The sequence below is a fragment of the Haematobia irritans genome, chromosome 1 (assembly GCF_050003625.1).
Source record: "Haematobia irritans isolate KBUSLIRL chromosome 1, ASM5000362v1, whole genome shotgun sequence".
NCBI classification, from domain to species: domain Eukaryota; kingdom Metazoa; phylum Arthropoda; class Insecta; order Diptera; family Muscidae; genus Haematobia; species Haematobia irritans.
Window position 1 is genome coordinate 82,478,127 of NC_134397.1, and position 20,678 is coordinate 82,498,804.

General features: G+C 33.1%; 1 protein-coding gene across 1 annotated transcript in view; it reads right to left on the reverse strand.

The window, feature by feature from the left end:
* LOC142226967 (uncharacterized) overlaps window positions 1-20,678 on the reverse strand; it is a 65,321-nt gene that overhangs the window by 15,760 nt on the left and 28,883 nt on the right. Inside the window, exons 5-6 of the mRNA XM_075297249.1 lie at window positions 8,764-8,913; window positions 6,489-6,632 (exon numbers count right to left, since the gene is read on the reverse strand). Of these exons, the coding sequence (XP_075153364.1) occupies window positions 6,489-6,632; window positions 8,764-8,913 (294 nt within the window). The remainder of the gene's footprint in view (window positions 1-6,488; window positions 6,633-8,763; window positions 8,914-20,678) is intronic.

The following is a 20,678-nucleotide window of genomic DNA, read 5'->3' on the forward strand; positions in this document are numbered from 1 at the left end:
TCACCAAGCCCAACTGAAAGTCTGTCTAACAAACATGTTGGTTGTGTTAACAGATTTGATAGGTAGAAAGGGAATGGAAAGGGAAAGGACTGCATATATCGATGTCCTCATTCCAGAGTAGACTAAGTCGACTTAATATGTTTTGTTGGAGTTCATTGTTTTTTATTCGGATTGATGTGAATTGCATCCTGTCAAAAGTTCGAATTTAGTTATGGTTAATATTGTATGTAGCCTGTGACGAAAGTTTTAAAGATTTCCTATCCAAAAAGGGCAAAAAGCTTTATTCGGTCTAAAGTGGTCTAAGTCATTTGAAGCCATGTTACATTATCACTATTTTGAATTCGTATATACTAGAAAAAAATCTACAACAAAGATGATTTTAAGACTGAACAAAGTGAATTTATATCTTATACGGTTTTTGAGAAATTCCAAAAAAAAAACTTTGAACTTGTTTCCTGTAAAATTCGCTTTTTAGACTTAGCGTACTTTGGAATGGATACATCAATATATGACAACAAATAATTTGTTTTTTGTTTCATTAATTATATAAAACCATTAAATACAAATTTTTTATCAAATATTCCGCCATTGAAAATTACTGAGTGTGAGTAATATGTAATTTTTTAAATGCGGTATCTGCATTTTTAATTGGTAAGTATGCTAAAAATTAATTGACATTAATACTACTCACTCATTAAGATTTCTCCTAATTTTCATAAAATTTTTAGAGATATCTTAACAAATGTGACGATTCCCGAGATTGTGCCGGGACAAAAGAAATATTTCATTTCTCATGTGTGAGTACTGCTGAAAATTCAATAGCTGTGCACCAATAAAACAATTTAGAAAACGTACCACAACTGCTGATTTCGAGGCCCAACCAGGCTTTCTCAAATCAGATATAAAAGTCAGACAATAACAAATATTCTTTTGTGTTGAGTTTCTTTCATCTACAGAGCACGATTGTTTTTGCTTAAAAATTAATACAAAAATTATTTATCTATTATAAAATAAAATAGAAACTGAAATGAATTCAACGGACATTTTCTTTAACTGCACAAGCTTTGGTTGTCCAAATATTTTGTTGGTTTAACAAACGAATGAAATCTTATTGGTTGTTATTGCCAATTAGGCTGTTAATGTGACCAAAATTTAGTAGTCCAAACAACTGTACATAAACAGTTGTTCCAAACAATAGTTGGATGCTTCAACAAATGTTGTCGGTTATATTCTGATAGTAGATGAGACCAAATAATTCGGTTGGCAAAAATACTCGTATTGGTTGACACAACAAATTTGTTTTCTGTGTGTATATACTATGAGAAAAGCTTACCCGTTTCCAATTTTGTCTTTACTTAATGCCTTTAAAATGGATTCTCATGGAGCCCATATAAATCAAGGAATTACACTAAGCATTCGTTCAAGACGCAATTCCACTCTAAATTTAATACAGGAAAACGAATCAGTATATTCACTTTTTCGGCATTTTGCAGCAAGAATTTCAGTATTGTACTCACCAAAAAAAGCGTCGCTAAAAAAGCAATGACAAATTTTCTTTCTCAATCCAGCTATTCAAAGTCGTATCAATTAAAATAATGAATTTTACACAGACTACAAATACAACATTGTTTCTAAGTAAAGACGTGAGAATACTTTTTCGAAATAAAATCTTTTTTTAATGTTTATTTATAAACAATATTTAGAACATTTAAATGTGTATTGCTTAAATAGCGTAAGCCAAATGTTTTTCCCGTATAACCTTAAAAGAACTTCTTGCCAATTGAAAACTAAGCGCATCTCTAAAATAGTATTCTTAAATGTACGTAAAAAGTAATGACCATGGAAGGACTTTTTGGTGGATCTTAATAAATTGTTTCAGATTTATTAAAGCCAAGTTGTCCTCAGTTTAACACGATTTTCTTTTATGTATTTTTTTAACAGCATAGCATAGGTCTTCAGACGACAAGGATGAAAAGTGAGCCGTCTATACCCTCATAAAAAAGACCATATAAAAAGACCAATACACATTATACTTGCAACCTATTTGTAGGCCCAAAATAACACTGTATTACAAATTTAAAAAAAAAAAAAAAAAAACAATGAGTAAAGTAGAAATTCGGGCGGGGCCGACTATACCATACCCTAAACCACCCCTACTGAATTAGGGGTGGGGTATCAATGGTACAGGTTTGGGGAAAACCCGCATTTCCATATTTAAGAACATTGATGGGTATATGGGAGTTTTATCACAATCTGAACAGAAATGTCTGATATTAGGAGCTATAGTTGATTCTGAACCTACAGAGTTAGTAAGTTAAAAAAGATGAAATCGCTCAATTAGTGTGGTAATAAATCCAAATTTCCGAAAATAGGGCATTAGATTTATGTAAGAGCTACGTCTGAATATATCAGCTAATACATGTACATTTGAAATTTGAGAAACATTGGTTAAAAAATAAGAGTATTATGGCCAAATTTGAGAAAATCGATCGATGCATATACTCGTATATGGGAGCTATATCTAAATCTGAACCGATTTTGATGATATTTTCCAGATTTGGTTGATACCACAGAAGATTACCTTGTGCTAAATTACAGTACGATCGGGTACTAAATAAGGTCAAATGGTCAGAAATAAAGTTATAAGGAGTAATTTTTTTCAAAAACGGGCGATGCATATATATATATGAACCGATTTTGATGATATTTTCCAGATTTGGTTGATACCACAGAGGGTTACCTTGTGCTAAATTAGAGTAAGCTTGGGTACTAAATAAGGTCAAATGGTCAGAAATAAAGTTATAAGGAGTACATTTTTTCGAAAATGGGCAATGCATATATATGGAAGCTATATCTTAATCTGAACTGATTAATAAATGAGACCACTATGGTCAAAAATAAGGTTATAACAGGCAAATTTTTCAAAATCGGCCGCTACATATATATGGGAGCTATATCTACATCTGAACCGATTTAGATGATGTTTTGCACATATAGTCAGTACACCCAGAAAAAAGTGCCTTCGAAACTAAAGGAAAAAATTTTCATCAATATAGTTTATCCATTTTATTTCCATTAAGGTAAATTTTTGTGAAAAATAATAAAATTTACTCGTTTCAGTAAAAAAATCCTAAACTGTAAGCAGTTAGGAATAGTTCATTAATTACAATAAGGCGTGGAATTTTACTCATACTATTTTCTTCGCTGGATATAAGAATTTACTACTGAAAAAGAAAATTTTATTCACCGATAACAAAGCATTCGTAAAAATAAACAAAAACCGAACTAAAACCAAGTTTCCTCAAAATTAGTAAAATTTCTTATAAAATGATAATTGCGACTTCCTTTATAATAGACAGTTTTTCATACATACGAACAACACTTGGCATAGAAAAATATTTTAGTTCATTCGTACTAAGAAGTATGCAATCCTTTCAAAACTTAAGGAAACACACTTGTTAGAATATAGGAAATTTTCCTAAATTTCTATTGTCTACCTGTAATCGATACCTGTCATTGTAATCGATATATTTGCGCGTCGGTTGTTTTTTTAGTTGGAATCGCGTTGTTTTGGTATACGGAGAGATTGTTAAAAAATAATATGGTAAAATAATATAATAAATAACAAATAAAATATATAAAATATTTGTTATTTTAAATTAGTGAGAAAAATTTTTTTTTAAATAAATCTATCAATATTCGTGATAGTGTATAAAGAAAGAAAACACCAGCAGAATAACAACCCTTTCATTTGTCTTCATTTGGAATCTTCAATTATCAGGTAATATTCAGTGACGCTAACCTTTTGCAACAAAAATGTTTTATGATTTTTTATATTTGTAGGTATTGAAATTGTAAAAGGAGGACAAAATCGTTAGGCAGCAACTTATTAAAAGTGAAAAGTACAAGAAGAAGAAAAAGTGCGTTTTACAGTTGATAATATCACACGGAAATTGGAAATAGTGGAATAATAAACTAATATTTCAAAGAGATTCGATGCTGTTGATTCTTAATAAATATATTCAATATATTAATAAAACATGTCTTTTATTGAAGATCAAATTGCTTATAGAAATAAATAAAATTGTATTTAAAAACGAAGGTAAGCAGTTCTAATTATGAAGTAAAAGTTTTACCACAAATGTGTAAGATTTGTCGAAATGAATGAAAAAATTTCAATAAAATCATTCCATATATGAATTCAAATTAGTTAAATTTTTTCATTCTGTTGTATAGTGGTATATAAATATAGGAAAATGTTAACTAATATATATGGAATGCATTATTCCTAATTTCTACGAAAATCACATCGTTCAAACAAATAAAAATGTCTTTGGCGCTATACGAAGTTCAACTTTCTTCACAATGAGTTCATTTTAACTTAAAGAAGGGGTCACTTTTTTCTGGGTGTACTATAGAACATTAGAGTAAATCAAATTTGAGTGAGATCGGTTGATAAATAAGGCTTTTATGGCCAAATTTGTGAAAATCGGGCTATACATATATATGGAAGCTATAGCCAAATCTGAACCGATTTCGATGATTTTGTGCACATGTAGTAAGCGCTTTAGAAAATAAAATTTGGCCAACTTTGAGTCAGATTGGTTGAGAAAAAGGGGACTTATGGCCAAATTTGGGAAAATCGGGCGATACATATGAATGGGATCTATATCTAAATCTGAACCGATTTCGATGAAATTTGCCACACTTAAAGGGTGGTCAATTGGATTACTTTGTGGCAATTTTGACGCCGATCGATCAGTAAATGAACGAAATCTGACCCCCATTTGTCGAAATCGGGCGATACATATATATGGGAGCTATATTTAAATTTGATCCGATTTCTTCCAAATTCAATAGCGTTTGTCTCTGTACCAAAAAACCGCCATATACCAAATTTCATCAAAATCGGTTAATAATTGCGACCGGAATCCTGCGAACAACAAATACATGGACGGACACCAAGCGCTAGATCGACTCAGAAGGTGATTCTGAGTCGATCGGTATATATTTTATTGGGTCTAAAATCAATATTTCTGGCAGGCAAATTTTTTGACAGACCAAAGTTATTATACCCTGACCACTATGTGGTTTAGGATATAAAAATCGTATGGAAATTGCCCTCAAACTTCGTTTCTCAGAAAAGAAAACTCTTCTTTCAGTGTATATCATCTAATGGTACAGTCGCAGTGGTCAACTATTTGATGGAAATCAAAAAAGAATTCGCCCCTTTCAGTCAAAAAAGCAAACATTTTCATCTCTTAGTGCATATATTACATCAATGCTATACAAATACGTATATCGAAAATTCTCCTGGAAGAAAGTTTTACACTTTAGACTAATATTTGCCTATTAGAATTTAACCGTGTTCGAAAATATATATGCTTTATATAGTTCAAAATCGACATTTCGGTGTGTTAAAAAAGGAATGGAAAATTTATTAGACCCCCATCCTTAGCTCATGGAAATAATTTCGTTCTAGAGATATTGAAGTAATACCTTGTTTTACGATACATACCATATTCGGTCTATATGGAGCCAATCCAAAACATGGACCACTACAAACGATATTCGGCTATTTATGATCCTAAAATACCTCTAGATTTCCAATATCATGCAAATCGGGGTATTGCAAAACATGAACCGATACATGTCATATTCGGCACAGCCTTTTGGGATCCTAAAATACCTATAAATTCACAATTTAAAGTAAATCGAATAACAACTACGTTTTCTGGGAGCCCAAATCGGAATAACTCTCAGTTATACTAGGTTCACACCATGCCTGAAATCTCCTCAAGGTACATTGATTTCAGCAGTGAGATTTTGTTAATATTCTCATTCAATAGTTAGGTTAGGTGGCAGCCCGATGTATCAGGCTCACTTAGACTATTCAGTCCATTGTGATACCACATTGGTGAACTTCTCTCTTATCACTGAGTCCCGATTCCATGTTAAGCTCAATGACAAGGGACCTCCTTTTTATAGCCGAGTCCGAACGGCGTTCCACATTGCAGTGAAACCACTTAACCATTGCACCACGGTGGCTCATTCAATAGTTACTTGCAAACAAAAAAAAAAAAAACTTACAAACTCTATATTTTTCCACTATGATAACTTGAGATTTGTTGTAGAGAGATTTTGATTTTTTTGTGAACGTTCTATAGTTTGCAAGTCTGCAAAGATAAAATCCTCGAACTGAAAATTACTATTTACGTATCATGAAATACGACTTCATTATTTTTCCCCAACTGTAATGCTTGTAAATTGCCGTTCACTTTAAATGTTTATTTTCTTAACATTTTTATATCATTACACCCTTGTGTATAGAATGGTTTCATCTGACTGTATGTTGTTATGCATATGAGTGTTTGTACACCATAAAGGTTGTGAGCAATATGTACAGATATCAAATCAAGGAGGCGGCGACCCAATACTGACACATGAGACCAACTGATGTCCTAGAGCACAAGTCACGATTTACTTACCGCAAGTGTAAACAACTTTCAAATACATTCGCGAATTGGGTTGACATGGCGAACCGAACGTATTGGCATCTGCGGCCAGATTGCATCGACGACGTCCATGGCAAATTTGCATAACTGTTTCGGTAGCATAAGACGCCAAGCATGCTGAATAGTCCAATGGTTCCAGTGGTTGACGATACCCGAATTGCAGCATGTGGAAGAGAGCAAAACCCAGTATAAATAGGAAGAAGAAGAAGAAGAAGAAAAATCAAGTTAGTTAAAAGGGAACTATGTAAAACAAAAGGAGAAATTTGAATAATTAAATTGATCCATGGTTATTGGTGGTCATGGTGGCGGACACTGCTTCTATGATGTGAAGAGTGATTGAATGGTATCGCGTCATACTCACTCACTGCTAGTTGGTGTCGACCGAAGTACAGAACAACAATCATCCTTTCATACATTTACAATAACATGACAATAATACAATATACAAAGTAGTATGAGGAAATATTACGGGGATGCTATTTATATAACGGGTCCAGCAATAAATATCTTTCTAAAGGCTGTTATTTCTCTTAGACATGCAAAAGTACATGCGAAATAAAGTCTATTTTACATATGAAATTTCTCGATTTATCTTCATAAGAGTCTAAACTAATAGACGTGAATCCAAAGATTTTTTACAGTTTTTTGTATTCAATCGGAATCAAAGCCTTGGTTTCATTTCAACAAGTTTATTTTGAGAAAGCTATAAACACAAAACCACGATAGGAATCCCAGACATCAAATATTCTGCTGATATCTATTAAGAAATAAATTAGAGACTTATATTTTTAATCTGAGGAAAACCTTTATTGTAAAACAATTTATTTTGATTTGCAGCAATGGGTTTTTATATGTTGGAGCTGCTAACACCAAATTTTTATCTATTCGGGGAGTAACTTATTTTTATTTTAGGGCCTGATTGCATTATGTAAAAAACCCTCAATATTTCAAGTGAAAATTACCCCTAATTTCTTGGAATTGACAATGGTGGCCACTATACACCCGTTTATATTGCAATAGATTCTTTTCATGACTTTCAGCCTGGATTTCAGACATTCTCCTATCGACAGAGTCCGTAGTCGGCTATCGCAAGCGCAAAGTGATACGGATAACGAGCTTAGAGAATTTCTCCTATAGATAGATTCAAAGAGGGCTAAAATCATCAGGAGGACAGCCGGCCTTTACCTGTGGTTTGAGAATTTCTCCTATGTCCACATTAGGCTAAAGGGGTTCCCAAGAGATTTGTACTCAGTAACACATATTTAATTTCCCAGCAAAAAAGAGCTTCCAAAAAAAGTATTTTGGATCCCCAACATGTGCTGCAAATTTGGATCATCTCCAATGAATTTTACATGGGTTGTCAAAGGCTTTAAAGGTTGTGCTTTGAAATTTAATTTGAGTGAAGAAATAAAAAATTATTTTTGATTTTCAATCATAATTGTTTTTAATTTTGTTTTCATTGTTCTGTTTACTTTTGTAATGACATTCTATTCTTTTTTTTTTGAAATTTAATTGTCAAAATTTTAAATGTTAACATTAAACGGCCAAATAGCTCATTTTCTAAGACTGGTTCAAAATAATTTCATTGGAGTTAGAAAACAATTGATGTAGGATCCCGGGATGCTTTTAAAAAGAAATGTTTATGGAACAACTTCCAATTGTTCTTGCTGGGTGATTTCTTAAAATTTCATATATTCTCCATCATTTAATGTTCGTTTTCACTGGGTCAAAATTGAAAAACCGCCGCAATTTAGGTCGCTTTGCATGCTTCAATTATATTTTGTTAGGGGGTCATATTCATTATAAAGTGTAACCCCACATTTGGGGCACTGTTTCATTTGGGTTTTGAGGCTCATTTTTGGGTCCCATTTTCATGCCGCCGTTTTTTACATATTTTATGTCTAATTAAGTGATACTATCAATTTATTGATTGAAACCATTTCAATTAAAATGGTTTCAATCAAAATAGTCACCGAAAACTTCATTTTATTTCATGAAAAAAAGCTTATAGTTCAAATTTTCTCAGTTTCTTTATTCTATTTTAATTATTTTTTGCTTTCTCTAAAAAAAATAACTCAAAATAAGAAAACCATTTTATACATCCCAAAAACGACTAGAACCCAAAATATAAATAGCATTTTTTCATTTTATCGCAAGGATGACGGGAAACCAAATATTGTTATGAAAATTTGTATTTCTATTGAATTTGTGGGAAATTATTCTTTATACAATTTGAAAATGTACTTACTTTCCTCACGCACACCTTGTGGTTGAGGGCATTGAATACTCTCGTATTCAGTTCGTCCAAAACTTGCACTATACACAGCGATGCGAGAATAAGGATTGCACTCCAATTGGGCTACATCATTGTGACATGCCACCTTGCTACGAAATTCGTCTGAAAATAAGGGAAAAAATTATGATTTAAAGTTTTCTTTTATACGAATCTGATTTTTTGTTATATAGTTGACTATCCACTATATATTTGTTTTGAAAGGGAACGAAGATCATATTGTGGCTTCAAGTTTTCACATTGTATGCTGTATTGTTCATGGTCGCTTTGAGATTCAACAAAGAACTCCTTTTAAAAGAATACATTGCAACAGGCTCATATAAAAAAACAATACAGAAAGAAGAAACTTGTACCAATGAGGAACGATATGTCATTAATAGTAAATAAAATATATTGCAGTTTGCATCTTTTTGGCTCTGAAGTGTCTCGTAAGCTACTACTAAAAAGTCATCACTATATTGAATATGGTTCGATTAATGTTCTAGGCTGGCAATGTGCCGAAAACAATGAGAGTGGTTTGGATACCCAACTTGTGATTCATGACCTTGAAATTCACCTATTTAATTATAACCTTCACCACTACTGTGTATAGGGTATAATAAGTTTGTGCATTTTTATGTAACGCCAAGAAAAAAGTCTGAGACCCATCGTGTAGTATATCGATCGTCTTAGAATTAAATTGTGAGTCGATTTAGCGATGCCCGTCCGTCTACCTTTCTGTATTTGTGTGCAAAGTACAATTCGCAGTTTAAGTCCGATCGTCCGCAATTTTGGCAGAGGGTTCTGCTTTGGTTCAAAGATTTTTGATTTTTTTTATAAATCGGTTTATATTTAGATATAGCTGCCATATATATTTATCACCGATCTCGTAAATCTCGTAAAATGTGCAAAATAGCAGCCAAATCGGTTCAGATTTCGATATAGCTCCCATATATACATTTCGTCTGATTTGCACTTATATGGTCTCAATACCCACAGTTTTGCATTGATTTGCTTCAAATTTTGTACAAGGAGTACCATTAATAGTAATTTGGTAGAAATCGGTTGAGATTTATGTTAAATATAGCTCCCATATATACGAGTATATTACTCTAGCTTTATATTTCCCATATTTTTATACCCACCACCATAGAATGGTGACGGTGGTAGAACAAGTTTCTCATTCCGTTTGTAAAACATCGAAATATCGAGTTCCGACTATATAAAGTATATATATATATATATATATATATGTATATATATATATATATATATATATATATATATATATATATATATATATATATATATATATATATATATATATATATATATATATATATATATATATATATATATATATATATATATATATATATATATATATATATATATATATATATATATATATATATATATATATATATATATATATATATATATATATATATATATATATATATATATATATATATATATATATATATATATATATATATATGTATATATATATATATGTATATATATATATATATACTTTATATATACTTTATATAGTCGGAACTCGATATTTCGATGTTTTACAATATATATATATATATATATATATATATATATATATATATATATATATATATATATATATATATATATATATATATATATATATATATATATATATATTCTTGATCTGGGAGAAATTCTAAGACGATATAACCATGTCCGTCTGTCTGGCTTTCTGTCTGTCCGTCTGTTGTAATCACGCTACAGTCTTCAGTAATGGAGCAATCGTACAGAAATTTTGCACAAACTCGTCTTTTGTCTGCAGGCAGATTAAGTTCGAAGATGGGCTATATCGGTCCAGGTTTTGGTATAGTCCCCATATAAACCGACCTCCCGATTTGGGGTCTTGGGCTTATAGAATGCGTAGTTTTTATCCAATTCGCCTGAAATTGGAAATCTAGAGGTATTTTATCACCATAAAGAGGTGTGCCAAAAATTGTGAGAATCGGTCAATGTTTTGGTATAGCCCCCATATGGACCGATCTCCTGATTCTACTTCTTGAGATTATAGAAACCGTAGATTTCGTCCAATTTGCCTGAAATTGAAAATCGGGAGGTATTTTAGGACCATAAAAAGGTGTGCCGACAATTGTGAGTATCGGTCAATGTTTGGATATTGCCCCCATATAGACCGATGTCCAGATCTTACTTCTTGGGCTTATAGAAATCGTAGTTTTTATCCTATTTGCCTACAATTGGAAATCTAAAGGTATTGTTGAACCACAAATACATGTACCGAATATGGAGTGTATTGGTCCATGGTTTGGTACATCCTCCATATCGAGATATATATCAACGTGTTTTCTTAAAATTTCCGACAGATAAATGTTTTGGAGCTCCCGTAAAATATGCAAAATATCAGTTAAATCGGATCAGATATAGCTCCTTTATATAGCATTCGCCCGATTTACACTCTTATGACCCAGAGGCCAAAGTTTTGCCCCGAATTGCACAGGGAGTAAAACTATTATTATAAATATGCATACTAAATTTGGTTGAAATCGGTTCGGATGTAGATATAGCGCCCAAATATATCTGTCGTCCGATTTATAGTCATATGACCCCCGTCAAAATTTCACTCCGATTCACTTAAAATTGTGCAAATGGAATTATTTGGAATTATTTATTATTGGAATTAACATTTTTACTATGCATGCCAAATTTAGTTGAAATTGGTTCAGATTTAGATATAGCTGCCATATATATCTTTCGTCCGATACGCACTTATATGGCCCCAGAGGTCAAAATTTCATTCCAATTTGCTTGAAGTTTTGCACAGAGAGTTGGTTGGAACATTCTTGCTAGGTATGCCAAATTTGGTCATAATCGTCATAATTTAGATATAACTCCCATACACTGAAAGAAAAGTACATCATCAAATTAATGAAACAAAATCATCACTGTCATCAACTCAATGAAGAAACTTACATCAATTTTTGGTCATCATTTTGATGAAAATCTTTCATTCATTGAATGAAATCAGTAATCAAACTGAAGAAAATTTTCATCACATGTTATTCATTTATATTTTTCCGCCCCCATATATGACAAACTCTAACAATTACATTATTTCCACATATTTTAATTATTATAAACTTTTTCAAGTGATGGTTTAATTAAAATTTGGAAAAATAGAAAGTAAAACTAAAAAAATCTTCAAATGGGACATACTTGTTGCGTTGCAAAGCAATGCCAATCCGTTATGTCTGCTGCGTGTGAAATTTGTTGAAGAGTAAATAAATTCATTTGTGAAGTGACATTTATTGAGATCGCACGTTGATGAAATAGCTTTTAATACTATTGCGAATTGGAGATATTTTAAGTGTTGTAAGTTTAAACGGAGTGCTATATAGTTTGAGAAATTTTAGTAATATATAAAAATATTTGTGGTGTTTACAAACATTTTAAATGTTTCCAAAATAGTGATACATTGAGGTGTACGATATGTAACAGAGCATTCACACAAAAATTTCCTGTAAAAGGCATCTTGCAAACGTTCATATATTTATGGAAATACATTGCGGCTCCAAGAGCAACTCCAACGGCCTGCGAGTTTAGCGATTTGGAAAAAAATATAGTAAAGAAGAAGTATATACCGCAAGAAGTAAGCATCGAGAGGCACTGTGAAGACACTTCTCACCCTGGAAAATTAGGTGAAGTACCCGCCATAGAAAACCTTTTCTGAATGAGAAACTGAATGCCTACAGCATCGACAGATCTGAAGATGGGATATTGACGTACTGAATACTTCAAATATTTGACGAACACGATAACCATACTGATATATTTAGGGCCTGGCCACAGTATAAAGAATTTCGAGGAGCACAGTTGGTAAGTAACTAAATTTAAACGTTAACCTTAATTTAATATTCGTACTACATGTATATGTTGTTATTTCGTTTAGATTAACATGGACTGCGGAGTACTGCATAAATACTGCTGTACTGTAACCAAACTGATATAGTATATTGGTACAATTTAATTGAGAAAGAACACTATGTTAAAAATGCTGGCATTAGACAGGTTTTTGATAAAATTGATGTGCCAAACACAGGTTTGTCATGCAAAAAAAGAAAATAGTTAGTACAATTATGCATATCATTAAATAACTAATATTTAAACCTGCCTTTATAGCCTCATCATTTATGATGCGTTTGACTTGGTGTCTATATGACTACAAATTTCCAACATCAAAATACGTCCGAAATGATAAAAATGGAAAATACGTATGGAGAATAATACTCCCAAGAATCGTCAATATTTCTAGCAGAAAGTATCCAAGAGGTAGACAACCACTTACATTTTTTAAAAAGACAAATTAGAATATGAAACCTTTTATTGCTGTTATTTGAGATATCAATTTAGAAAATAGTGACTATAAGTATTATGTTTATCTAAACCAAAAGTACTTTTATAATATTAAATCAGCTAACACAAAACACTTTTCGAAAATACTAATCATTTTAAGCGAATAATAATGGCTTATATTCCAATAGGGCCAATAAAAAGATTTCTCATCTATTAGTATATTTATGTTAATATTATATTGAAACACTGAAAACGTCTTATATTTATGTAAATTTTTGATTAATATCATATGTATAATTTTTCCATTCACAATTCTAAGTTAATATTGAAATTTATAATCCTTTAATAATCGAGTAAAAATAATATTTCCTAATTAACTTAAAATATTTGTAATTATATTGGATATTGTAAAATTTAGAACTAGTTTCTAAGGCGGAAACCAAAGTTCAGTTCGATGTCAGTGTTTCATTGGTTAAATATAAAATATACATTAGTTTGATGCAATGTAGTCATTGAAGTAATGTAATTGTAATGAATAAATTACGTACTTTTGACGAATACCTTTCATTGGAATGATGGAGAATATTCATTGTATAGAGACTATCGGACATAAATTTGAATACCGTTCTTCATCGAAAGGAAGCAAAAAATACATCAATTAAATGACACTTTTTCTTCAAGATGATGAAATTATTTCATTAAATTGATGAATATATTTGATGAAAAATTGATGTAAAATTCTTCATTACGATGACGAAATGCGTTGTAAGCTCAAAATCGAAGAAACATTTCATCAAATTAATGCTGAAAATCATCATATTGATGAAGTTTTTCCGTTCAGTGTATCTTCCGTCCAAATTATATTTATATGACCACGGATGCCAAAGTTTCATTTCGAAAATTTTGAAGTTTTGTACTGAGAGTGCAAGTAAAATTTTGGCAAATGTGTGCCAAATTTTATCAAAATCTGCTCAGAATTAGACAAAGCCCCCATACACGCAGAGAAGAAACATGAGAAATTTCAAAAAACAAAACTTGTTTCTTGTTTCCTATAAAATTCACTTTTTAGACTTAGCGCACTTTCGAATGTAGACATCGATATGCACATAAAACAAGCATTATAATGTTTCTGCAATACATATATGTTTCCTGTAAAGTTTTTTTTTTTTTATAAAATATCTAATTAAACATTTTATTGTTTATCAAAGTGAAGCAAAGCTATGAAATTACAAGGAGAAGTCACAAAATTGCTTAATAAGAAAACTCAACCTCTTACAGGGATTCAAAACGTTTTTTTGCGAATATAAGAATTAGGTCAATAATTCTATCCGGGCAAATTTGACATCGTTTTTGCTTGTTCAACACAATAACTTTAATGTTCATTTCGGTTCATAAAAGTTAAGCCAGCTGCTGTGGTCGTACACTGTTTAAGCTTTATTCTTGACTTTTTCACATGTTTATATTTCATCCCTATTTTAGATGGATTTATATGGGCTCAGTTTATATCTAATGGCCAAAAAAAAGTTGGCTTTATATTGCACATGGGCAAAAAGAGAATTCTTCTTATGTAGAGATTCTAGTTAATTTTTATTATGTTTTCCCAACAAAATGTAAGAGGTCCTATTTAGTCCACTCGTATACTTAGGTGCGTTTTGCCTATGTACACACATTACGAAGCCATATGCAATACATATGTTATGTCTGTGGGTGTGCGTGAGTGCGAGTGTTAGATTCATATTCATGTTAACTTTTTAGGTACTCCCCTCAAATAACCCACTCCTCTCGGTAGGTGATGTGGGAATTAATGAAAGCTGCCTTTAATAGATGTTTGCTCACTACTGCTTTGTGCTCGACTAGTTTCGCAAAAGGAAATTTTATAGTAGAGCAGCACTCTGTGATATCGCTCTTGTTATTGGTGCAACTAAGATAGCAGAGTTAATGCTATTGTTGTGTTGCCGTGTGCCCCTGAGACTGTGTGTCAATATATGTGTTGGCTGGATTGAATGAGAGCGTGTGTGATGTGTGTTTGTTTAGGGGTAACACTAGTTGAGTATAAAATTAAGTTGATATTTTGTTTAGTAAAACTTTTTATGAATTCTGCTTCTCGGTGGCACTTTGAAATTGTTATAATATTGTTATTGTGACATTTGTGTCTTTGTTCCTCTTCCATTGAGGGAAAATAAGGAGTTGGAGGGCGATGGATGCTATGCCTTATTTACATATTGGGATAGCTTGATACCTAATTTGCATTTCTAAGTCAATGCAACGTATGACGTGTGGCAGCTGAAGTCATGGCATTAAAGATCAATCTGTATGTTAGGTTAGCCGACAAGCTTTGAGATTACGAGCTTAAAAAAAATAATTTGATCTATTGCATTCAGACATAAATTTATTCGTGATGGAATTCACTCGTGATTGTTTTATATTTGGTTGGAAAATCCAAGTGGCTTTAGTTATAACCGTCCAGCATTTAAATGTGTACAAATCAATGGTTTCTCATACACCGAAAAAAAGTGAACTGTTTAATAGGAAGAATTAACTAACTCGTACGAAAATTGAACTAAATTGTACTGCACAGTTTGAGATTTCCACAAAGTGTTGTTAAAATCAGAAAATTTTACTGCCTTGTTGTACTTTTTAACTGCAGTGCACAAAATTACGCCAAAAAATTACACAAGAAGAAAATAATTGGCGCCAAATCATGACCATTTTAATCATACAGTAGTTCATTCTTACTTTTTTTGGGAATCGTACGATAATTTTCTTTTGCGTTAGTTGATATTGAACTTATGTGTACGGTCATTGAACTTTTTACCCACGTTTAGTTCATAAAATTTTTGAGACATACTTAAAAAAACGAAAATTTCATTGGACCACAAACAACTAATTTTTTGCAATAAAAATAAGTTAAATATAGTTTACTTGCTAAAGAGGTCAGCTGAAAATATACACTTTCAAATGGCCAGCAGAACTCAAGCGCTGCCCATGGTAACTGTGTAGTTCGCCAGAATGGCCGGTGATCACTCCCCGCTCGTATAGATCGACCGTGCAGTTAAACTAAATGCCGATTATTATCGGGAAGATATCGTAAAGACAAACAGACTATAGACATTCCAGCAGCACTCAGCGCCATTGACCAACATTTCCGTATCTCAATCCACTGATCATTTAAGCTTGGGGCGCTTCAATGGGAATACGTCACAATATCGCAGGACCACCTTTGTGCAGTGTTTTATGGCTTCGTAGACCGTTTAAAGTCATAATTCGTGTCAACGATAGCAAATTCGAACAAATCTAAACTGATTTTAAAATTCTATGTTTATCGCGAACACTAAATTATTTTGAACGCAAACAGAAATAAAAACAAATATTTAAAAAATATTGAAAACAAGTATATACCGTAAGTTCGGCCAGGCCGAATCTTATGTACCCTCTACCGTGGATTGCGTAGAAACTTCTACTAAAGACTGTCGAATTACTTACCGATGGAGAGCTATCTTAATTCTTCTTGACATAGCCTTCTAAATTGTAAGTTAGTCCATACATGGTGTTTAAGTTCAAATTCGTATGGTAAAAATTTATTCGTTAGATGGGGACTTATAATACATATTGTAAAATGACAATATCCCCCTCGTTAGAAAATAAGCTCTGAATGCAGCCCTGTGCTTTCAGCACAATTCGTTACATTTTACTAACGAGTCGCGCGATTACCGTGTTTCGGCGTCTAAGCTTTTGTTATTATTCGTTATTGTATTACGTCCTTGTAACAACGATTTTGTGAAAAAGGTAAATATTAATCTCCCAAAATTCAATAAAATTACGTTTTATTGAAAGAATATTGAAAAGAAAGACCTTATATTTTTATTTATTTTATTTTTCGGTGCTACGCATTCACATGGTATATATTAGACAAAAAGGATAATTATAGGTAAGTCTACAATTAATTACGAATGGATATGAACTTTTGCGCGGTAATTAGAGAGTCAGAATTGAAATATGGGAGTCGCTTTATATGGGAGCTATATACAATTATGAACCGATATGGACCAATCTTTGCGTGATTGGTGATCGGTTTATCTGAGGGCTATATATAACTATAAACCGATATGGACCTAGTTAGGTATGGTTATTAACTCAATCGGATGAAATTTGCTCCTCCAAGAGGCTCCAAAATCAAATCTTGGGATCGGTTTATGTGGGCGCTATATAATTATGGACCGATATGTACCAATTTTTGCATGGTTGTTAGAGACCATATACTAACACCACATACCAAGTTTCAACCGGATCGGATGAATTTTGTCCCTCCTAGAGGCTACGGAGTTCAAATCTAAGGATCGGTTTGCACGGTTGTTAGAGACCATATACTAACACCATGTACCAAATTTCAGCCGGATAGTATGAAATATGCTACTCTTAGAGGCAACGCAAACCAAATCTAGAGGTCCGTTTATATGGGGGCTATACGTAAAAGTCGACCGATATGGCCCATTTGCACTACCATCGGACCTACATCGATAACAACAACTTGTGCCAAGTTTTAAGTCGATAGCTTTTTTTCGTTCGGAAGTTAGCGTGATTTCAACAGGCTTAGATCGACTCAGAATTTCACCATGACCCAGAATATATATTCTTTATGGGATCTTAGAGCAAAACTTCGATGTGTTGCAAATGGAATGACAAAATTAATCCTATGGTGGAGGGTATAAAATATATTTATTTTTTGAGATGTTAAAATTCGTCCTATTTTCCGTTCTCGCTCAATCGCGGTCTTGATTTGATTTTGAAAAGTTTAATATTTTTAGGGAAATATAAACAAACATTTATTCTGGAATACATCATCTTTCGAATTCGATCTTGTCTTCCGAGCGCTAGCTTAGGGTTCTCACTGAACAGAAAAATGTAACTTTGTGCTTGATACCTGAACAAACTGTAAAATTGGGACATGGAGAAGCACATGTGCTGGATAAAGAGGGCGATCGTGGAGCGAGTAATGTCCTTGAGAACGGTATTCTTCATGTAAAAAATGATGAACCATGGCTTAGACGTTAGGTGTCTTCCGAAAGTTTTGAACAAACCAAGTTGATATGAGACGAAAAGAACCGTAGGAATTACGAAAATCTGATAGCGGTGAACAGACAGGAATTGAGGCCTTTAGTTGGCATTATAACTGGACATAACACACTTGGGAAGCATATGATAAGAATAGGCCTTAAAGATGATAACATTTGCAAATTGTACCTGGACCCGGAAAACAAGATACTGGGCACATTTTTCTTTCAGACTGTCACTGATTAGCGGAAGTGTAGCTTAAGGAACATACTCGCCTTCATCAGGGACTCTGGCTGGATGATTTAAGCAACTTTAAGGAAGGTGGGAAAATGGAGGTTCTTGAGCGACTTGAAAGGAGACCACCTCAGGAAGAAAAAGTTGAAAAAAATTAACTCGAGGAATCTCAATCGACCTATAGTGGTATAACTGGACAGGAATTGTCATTCTCTATAATCTAACCTAACTTATGAGCAATGCCCGTAAAAAATGTTCGCCTTGGATCCCACACAATTTGTCAATAGCTTAATAAAAGGCTCGATTGGTTGAAAGAAATATTCCAAATATACGATCGCGGTGCTTCGAAACACGGCTATGCCATCGTGACAAGTGATGAATGGTGGGTTTACGCATATTAGCCCAAAGTAAACAAAAGTTGACTGTATGGCTGTACAAAAGTCGTTCGTGTATGAAGCACTTTTAAGCAAATTATCGCCTCTTTTATCGGAAAAACTGGACATGACGCAATCGTATCAATTGAAAAACGCAGAACAGTCAATTGACCAGTTGTCTTCCAGGACATCAGGAAAACCAAGCACCGAAGACGGATCACTCTTCACCATGACAATGCTAGCACACACATCGGCTCAAATAACTGCATTTTTGAGCACTTTATCGATTGGATACGTCATCACCGGTATAGTACTGCTTTGGCACCGAATGACTTATTTATACCAACATTAAAGCCAATGCCAAGTTCTGCGATTAATTGGATGAAAACCCCATATATTATATGAACCATCTACATAATATATGTATATGCTCAGCTGGTATCATTGTTGAACCATTTACCTGACCTTACAATTGTATTTACCTGTGAAAAAAGAGAAAATATTTTCAGCTGAGCGCAAATTTAAGTTGCTTATTCCAAGGACAAAAGGAATGAGACTATTTTCATGAAGTAGACGGCAGTACCAGTTGATTATAATAAAATTCATTCACTAATGTAAATTAGAGTGAAATAATAAACTCATTGTCAAATATTTTTAATATGATAAATCAATAAAAGGCGATTTGGTAATAAAAATACGAATACGCCAATTGCTGAATCAAATATTTCAATATTTTTATACCCTCCACCATAGGATGGGGGGTATATTAATTTTGTCGTTCCGTTTGTAACACATCGAAATATTGTCTAAGACCCCATAAAGTATATATATTCTGGGTCGTGGTGAAATTCTGAGTCGATCTGAGCATGTCCGTCCGTCCGTCCGTCTGTTGAAATCACGCTAACTTCCGAACGAAACAAGCTATCGACTTGAAACTTGGCACAAGTAGTTGTTATTGATGTAGGTCGGATGGTATTGCAAATGGGTCATATAGGTCCACTTTTACGTATAGCCCCCATATAAACCGATTCCCCGATTTGGCTTGCGGAGCCTCTATGAGAAGCAACTTTCATCCGATCCGGCTGAAATTTGGTACATGGTGTTAGTAAATGGTCTCTAAAAACCATACAAAAATTGGTCCACATCGGTCCATAATTATATAGGCCCCATATAAACCGATCACCAGATTTGACCTCCGGAGCCCCTTGGAAGAGCAAAATTCTTCCCATTCGGTTGAAATTTGGTACGTGATGTTAGTATATGGTATCCAACAACCATCCAGGAATTGGTTCCTATCAGTCCATCATTATATATAGCTCCTCTATAAACCGATCCCCAAATTTGACCTCCGGTGTCTTTTGGAGAAGCAAAATTCATCCAATCTGGTTGAAATTTGGTACGTGGTGGTAGATATTTAACAACCATGCCAAAAGTGCTCCCTATCAGTCCATAATCATATATAGCCCCCATATAGACCGATCCCGAGATTTGGTTTTAGAGCCTCTTGGAGGAGCAAATTTCAACCGAATGAGTTGAAATTTGGTACATTGTGCTAGTATATGGCCATTAACAACCATGCCTAACTAGGTTCATATCGGTCTATAGTTATATATAGCCCTCAGATAAATCGATCCCCAATCACACACAAATTGGTTCATATCAAGTTCATAACTGTATATAGCCCCCATATAAGCGACCCCCATATTTCAGTTCTGGCTCTTTACGTGCAAAAGGTCCATATCGATTCGTAATTATTTGTAGACTTAACTATACATAACTTTTTGCCTAATATATATGTACCACGTATGGAATAACTCACAATTTAGAAAACGATGTCAAGAAGGTTTAAGATACCACAAC